Source organism: Micropterus dolomieu, unplaced genomic scaffold (assembly GCF_021292245.1).
Source record: "Micropterus dolomieu isolate WLL.071019.BEF.003 ecotype Adirondacks unplaced genomic scaffold, ASM2129224v1 scaffold_199, whole genome shotgun sequence".
Lineage (NCBI taxonomy): Eukaryota > Metazoa > Chordata > Actinopteri > Centrarchiformes > Centrarchidae > Micropterus > Micropterus dolomieu.
Window position 1 is genome coordinate 467 of NW_025744191.1, and position 7,034 is coordinate 7,500.

General features: G+C 50.6%; 1 protein-coding gene across 1 annotated transcript in view; it reads right to left on the reverse strand.

The window, feature by feature from the left end:
- Positions 1–505: 505 nt before the first annotated feature.
- Positions 506–7,034, reverse strand: part of LOC123967260 (UPF0606 protein KIAA1549-like) — a gene marked incomplete at its 3' end in the record, with an annotated part of 13,525 nt that continues 6,996 nt past the window's right edge. Inside the window, exons 3-9 of the mRNA XM_046043318.1 lie at positions 4,313–5,563; positions 4,147–4,229; positions 3,665–3,964; positions 3,243–3,429; positions 2,707–2,766; positions 2,251–2,402; positions 506–683 (exon numbers count right to left, since the gene is read on the reverse strand). Coding sequence (XP_045899274.1) covers positions 506–683; positions 2,251–2,402; positions 2,707–2,766; positions 3,243–3,429; positions 3,665–3,964; positions 4,147–4,229; positions 4,313–5,563 — 2,211 coding nt within the window. The remainder of the gene's footprint in view (positions 684–2,250; positions 2,403–2,706; positions 2,767–3,242; positions 3,430–3,664; positions 3,965–4,146; positions 4,230–4,312; positions 5,564–7,034) is intronic.

Below are 7,034 nucleotides of genomic sequence, written 5' to 3' on the forward strand. Positions count from 1 at the left end.
CAGATGGGAGACAGGTTAGAGACAGGTGGGAGACAGATGGGAGTCAGGTTAGAGACGGGTTAGAGACAGGTTAGAGACAGATGAGACACAGGTTAGAGACAGGTGAGGGACAGATGGGAGACAGGTTAGAGAAAGGTGAGGGACAGGTTAGAGACAGGTGAGGGACAGGTGGGAGACAATTGAGGGACAGGTTAGAGACAGGTGGGAGACAGGTGAGGGACAGGTTAGAGACAGGTGGTAGACAGATGGGAGACAGGTTAGAGACAGGTGAGAGACATGTTGGAGACATGTGAGACACAGGTTGGAGACAGGTGAGGGACAGGTTAGAGACAGGTGGTAGACAGATGGGAGACCGGTGGGAGACAGGTTAGAGACAGGTGAGGGACAGGTGGGAAACAGGTGATCAGCATGAAGCATCATCTCTGGAAAGAGTCGTGCTGAACTCAGTTAGTTGTGATCAGTTGGGTTCACTGTGTTCTGTGTTCTGAGTAGATCCTTGACTCACGTTGGGCGAGCGGTCTCTGGACTCGGTGTCCGAGGACGATGGCGGCTCTCTGAAGGTCCAGACGGTTCAGGGTGGCCGCTGTGACCTCGGCTGGTACCCGCTCACCACCTGGACCCTCGACAAAATAAAAGACCTCCAGGGAGCGCTCCGGCCCCGAGAGCCTCGCCACCCGCACCACCTGAGACACGACGAGGGGACAAATCAGACATCATGAACAGATGATCTCAGAACGCTGATGTGACGCTCAGAAACACTTTACTTTCTGTCACTCCAAAGCCATGTGTCTTATCCACTGCACACCTGTCAATGTGTGTATACCTGTGTGATGTGCGTGTATATCTGTCTGATGTGTGTATGCCTGTGTGATGTGTGTGTGTATCTGTTTGATGTGTGTATACCTGTGTGATGTGTGTGTATATCTGTCTGATGTGTGTATGCCTGTGTGATGTGTGTGTATACCTGTCTGATGTGTGTATACCTGTGTGATGTGTGTGTATATCTGTCTGATGTATGTATGCCTGTGTGATGTGTGTGTGTATCTGTTTGATGTGTGTATATCTGTGTGATGTGTGTGTATATCTGTCTGATGTGTTTATGCCTGTGTGCTGTGTGTGTGTATCTGTTTGATGTGTGTATACCTGTGTGATGTGTGTATACCTGTGTGCTGTGTGTGTATCTGTTTGATGTGTGTATACCTGTGTGATGTATGTGTATATCTGTCTGATGTGTGTATACCTGTCAATGTGTGTATACCTGTGTGATGTGCGTGTATATCTGTCTGATGTGTGTATGCCTGTGTGATGTGTGTGTGTATCTGTTTGATATGTGTATACCTGTGTGATGTGTGTGTATATCTGTCTGATGTGTGTATGCCTGTGTGCTGTGTGTGTGTATCTGTTTGATGTATGTATGCCTGTGTGATGTGTGTGTGTATCTGTTTGATGTGTGTATACCTGTGTGATGTGTGTGTATATCTGTCTGATGTGTTTATGCCTGTGTGCTGTGTGTGTGTATCTGTTTGATGTGTGTATACCTGTGTGATGTGTGTGTATACCTGTCTGATGTGTGTATACCTGTGTGCTGTGTGTGTATATCTGTTTGATGTGTGTATACCTGTGTGATGCGTGTGTATACCTGTCTGATGTGTGTATGCCTGTGTGCTGTGTGTGTATCTGTTTGATGTGTGTATACCTGTATGATGTGTGTGTATACCTGTCAGATGTGTGTATACCTGTGTGATGTGTGTGTATACATGTGTGATGTGTGTGTATCTGTTTGATGTGTATATACCTGTCTGATATGTGGATACCTGTCAGATGTGTGTATACCTGTGTGATGTGTGTGTATACATGTGTGATGTGTGTGTGTATCTGTTTGATGTGTATATACCTGTCTGATGTGTTGATACCTGTCGATGTGTGTATACCTGTCGATGTGTGTGTATATCTGTGTGATGTGTGTGTGTATATCTGTCTGATGTGTGGATACCTGTCGATGTGTGTATACCTGTCTGATGTGTGGATACCTGTCGATGTGTGTGTATACCTGTCTGATGTGTGTATACCTGTGTGATGTGTGTGTGTATATCTGTTTGATGTGTATATACCTGTCTGATGTGTGGACACCTGTCGATGTGTGTATACCTGTCTGATGTGTGGATAACTGTCGATGTGTGTATATACCTGTGTGATGTGTGTGTATACCTGTCTGATGTGTGTGTATACCTGTCTGATGTGTGTGTATACCTGCAGACTGTTGTTGCCCACAGCTGTTGCTCTCCTCCAGCGCCTCCTGCTGGACCCCTGCAGTCCCTCCTCCAACAGCAGAGCCAGACGTCTCTCCAGACGAGCTTTAAAGCTTCTCTCAGCCACCAGCTGCTCCTGAACTCCCAACAGCACTGATAAAGGTACAGGTACAGGTACAGGTGAGTCTCAAACTAACGGTATTCAACACTATGATCTAGTATGCATTGGGAACTATTTTCCACCTTAGGACACCTCCCATCTATCTTCACACCAAGTCAGTTTTAATATCACAAGTCACATTTTACAGTCTGTCCAACATACATCACCCTCCATCCTCAGACCCTCAATTCAGATCTGGAAAACTCTTTAATGGGTAACAATGTTAGAAAGATCAGGAAGAGCAACAGAGGAGAGAGAGGGAGAGAGTGGGGGGCATGCACCGAGGTGAGTTCTCACCTGTACGGACCCAGGTGGAGCGCAGGTGGTGAGACGTGTTCAGCTCAGGGTAGTGGAAAGCTGTGGTACACAAACATACATTAACACACATTTAACGGTTTTAACTCAGTCAAGGCCAGTTTATACTTCGGCGTGTTTGCGGAACAGTGAAATTACTAAAACGCAGAAACAAGAGAAGGCGTCGGTGGAGATGTATGTATGTACGACATTTGAACCGGCAGAGACAGAAGGACAAGCTGGAAATGCGTAGGAGGAAATGATGCAACCAAGCCGCCCAATCACAGCTCTTGTGGTCTGCGTCGTCACGACATGTAGGTACAGTTTTGGGGAGGTGCGTCAGGCTTCGGTGTAGATTTGGCGCAGAAGAATAAACTGGCCTTAATACAGCTAATTTTTGTGTGAAACGTTAAAAGCAGTTAAACAGTTATGACATGTTTGTATGTCAACCACGTATTTATATATTTAACAAACATGTTACTGACAGTAAAATGAGTTTGTTTTAACACGTGCAAACTCCATGTGAGTGAGTCTCGTACGTTCTGCGACCTGCAGGGCAGGAAATCCCACATAGAAGCTGAACTCGACCAGGTTGAGCTTCCTCAGGTGTTCGCTGACCTCTGACCCCGGCAGGTAGTCCCGTCCATCTCGCACCGCAAAGGTGATGTCGACGGAAACCTTTTGCTCACCTGCCGACCGGATCACGCCCATGGTGATGTTCAGGAGCTGGAGAAGACACAGATAAACAGCGGCCATTCATTCTGAAGCTGGGTGACTATTTATAAAGTTATTCGTTATCGTTACATTCGAATACAAAAGCCTCTAAATCTAAAGTGTGTAAAGTCTATATACTTTCAGCTCTAGCAACAATTTTAATAATTCTAATTATTAGACAATTAAGTGATGAAAAGGTCATAGAGAAAATATTTATTAGTTGCAGGTATGACAGACTCAGACTCACCTGTACGGTGACGTTTCCTGCCTCGTGTGATTGTCTCCGCGTCTCGGCGTACGCCATCATCAGCCCTCTCTCAATCCTTTCGCTGAAGTTACAGACTCTGACGTCGACGTGGGCGGGGACAAACTGCAGCACAGTGTGGACCTGGTACCTGAGGTCAGGTACGGTGTAGAGTGGTGACACGCTGGGGATGGGGCCGGAGCCGCGTGGTGGTTGGCGGAGGGCGTTGATGACGGACATGGCGGTGAAGATCAACGGTCCTGACACGACACGGAAGGCAAAACTGGACGGAGTTCTCAGGAACTGATGTAGAAGCAGAGACGTGACAGTAAAGGTTACTAGAGTAAACTACAGTTAAGCTGAAATAAAGTCAGTGTTCTGATCTCTTTCTGTACTACAGGAGGAGGAAACGTTAGAAACTCAGGGATGACTCTGCAGTGTGAGAGCAGGTCTACGCTGCTGGTTGTGCTGGATGAGGTTTGTACCTGAAGCTCCACTGAGCGGTTGAACTCTCTCTTCAGAAGATCTCTGACTTGAGTGAAACCTGCCGATGAACCTTTGGAACTGACTGCAGGACAGAAAGACACTGATCAGCTGACGGTGACACGGCAGTACGTGGTGCTACTATCACCTGACGGTCGGTGATCTTACCTACTCTGACCAGGTACATCTCTGGCTTGGTTACGTTACACAGGTACTGTCTGGTGGGCGGGGTCTGACCCACCCTGGGTGTAGTGACTGGGGGGGCTCTGGTCAGGCTGATGGCTGTGATCTGGGTGGTGGTGGTGATGCCAGAGGTGGTGGTTGTCACCTTGGTCGTGGTGGTGGTGATCCTAGTGGGTGGAGGCTTCACTGGCTTCTCTATGACCACGGGAGGCCTTTCTGGTCTGTCGGGGCGAGTGGGCGGACCCAGCGGGGGAGGGGGAGGCACCCGGCCAGTGGTGTTGGAAGGGGGACGAAGAGGGTGTCTGCCCGGGACTGCGGCGTGGTCTTTAGGTTTTTGAGGAGAGGGGGTGGAAGGAGTTTTGATGATGGTTGACTTATCCTCACCTGTGACAGAAGGTGAAAGGGTGAGGGGAGGGGTGGGCCCCGCCAGTGGAGGCTTGGGCTCCTGTCCTGGAGGAGGGCCGGAGGTCGGGGATGGAGACGGAGGGGAACGGTGGGTCAGGGTTGTTGTGGGACTGATGTAAGGTTTAGAGTCGGTCGGGTTGACCCGGTCCTGGGCTCTTTCCCTCGCCCTCTCTCTCTCCCTCTCCAGCAGATTGGTGTAGTACTCCAGACTGTTCATGTCCGGTAGCAGCAGCTCAGTTGGCTCCAGAGGCATCATGTCTTCTAGGTCGTAGTCCTCGTCCCAGACGGGGAAGGCGTCTGGATGGGTGGGGCGAGTGTGCAGGGGGATGCTGGGGGTGGAGGAGGAGGGTGAGAGAGATAGGCGGGAGGAGAGGGGGAGGGTGGGACGGGCAGGGAAGGCAGTGTCATAGGAGACCCAGTCCTCCCCAGGGTCCTCGTCGTACGGGTGGTTGGGCAGTGGTGTGGCTAAGGCCAGCTCCTCACCATCGGGTACCATGAAGGACAGAGTCTCCAGGTAGTCTCCGGAGCCCCAGGCCTCCTCCAGGGAGGGGCCCTGCTCCCAGGGAGGAGGAGGGGTGAGTGTAGGCTGGGTGTGTGGGGGGAGGGGTGGGGGGAGACTAGGCGAAAGGAGGTCTGGAGGTCTCAGTAGGAGGTGGATCCCCTGAGCACCAGAGTCTGATTCCTCCGCAGAGCCTGCTCCACCACTGTTACTATTGTAACCAGAGTCTGAGGGTGGGTTGGGGGCCAGGGGTCTGAGAGGGAAGAAAGAGGGTGATGATGGTGATGAAGGACGGGATGTAGACTCTTCCGTCCTGTTGAAGTCCGGCACACCTGGGAGACAAAGAGAGAGAATAAATATCCCTGACCAACCGGTGGACCATGAACAAACCAGAGCACACTGACCAAAACAGAAGACCCTGACCAACCAGAGGACCCTGAAAAACCAGAGGACCTGGACCAAACCAGAGCACACTGACCAAAACAGAAGACCCTGACCAACCAGGAGACCCTGAACAACCAGAGGACCCTGACCAAAATAGAAGACCCTGACCAACCAGAGGGGCCTGGCCAACCAGAGGACCCTGTCTAACCCAGAGGACCCTGACCAAACCTGAGGAACCTGTCTAACCCAGAGGACCCTGACCAAACCTGAGGAACCTGTCTAACCCAGAGGACCCTGACCAAACCTGAGGAACCTGACCAATAATGAGTGGCTTGACCCACACTGAGGGGCCTGTCCGACCAAACCAGGGGACCCTGACCAATGCTGAGGGGCCTGACCAAACCTAAAGACCCTGACCAAACCAGAGGGGCCTGACCAAAACAGAGGACCCAGACCAAACCAGAGGGGCTTGACCAACCAGAGGACCCTGACCAAACCTAAAGACCCTGACCAAACCAGAGGGGCCTGACCAAAACAGAGGGGCCTGACCAACCAGAGGACCCAGACCAAACCAGAGGGGCCTGACCAATAATGAGCGGCTTGACCCACACTGAGGGGCCTGTCTGACCAAACCTAAAGACCCAGACCAAACCAGAGGGGCCTGACCAATAATGAGCGGCTTGACCCACACTGAGGGGCCTGTCTGACCAAACCTAAAGACCCAGACCAAACCAGAGGGGCCAGACCAATAATGAGCGGCTTGACCCACACTGAGGGGCCTGTCTGACCAAACCTAAAGACCCAGACCAAACCAGAGGGGCCTGACCAACCAGAGGACCGTGACCAATGCTGAGGACCCTGCTGCTGTAGCATCATGTTTAGCATACAGACATGGGAGTGGCATCGATCTGAGAACCGGAAGAGAAGAAGAGGATTTTACTAAAAGTGTTGCTTTCAGGTCAGGTGAAGATGAAGCTGCTTCACTTCACTGACTCTGTTGGACCTCTGGATCCCCAACGTTCACATTAAGCTGCTAACAGGCGACATCACGTTCTTTAATTGGCTTTAATTATTTCCTCATGAATATTGTGATTTTAATAAAATGACTATTGGATGCACGTTAGCTCAGACACAGAAGCCGCTTTCTGTTTTTATCTCTCCTTCCTGCCTCCTCTTTTTCCTCTGCAGTCCTTTAAACCTATTTGTCTTTGTGTCACACACACACATTCACACATGCACACACACACGCACACACTCACTCACACACACACACTCACACGCACTCACACACACTCACACACACTCACAATCACACAAACTCACACACGCACACACACACACACGCACTCACACACTCACGCGCACACACTCACTCAAACTCACACACTCACACGCACACACTCACTCAAACTCACACAC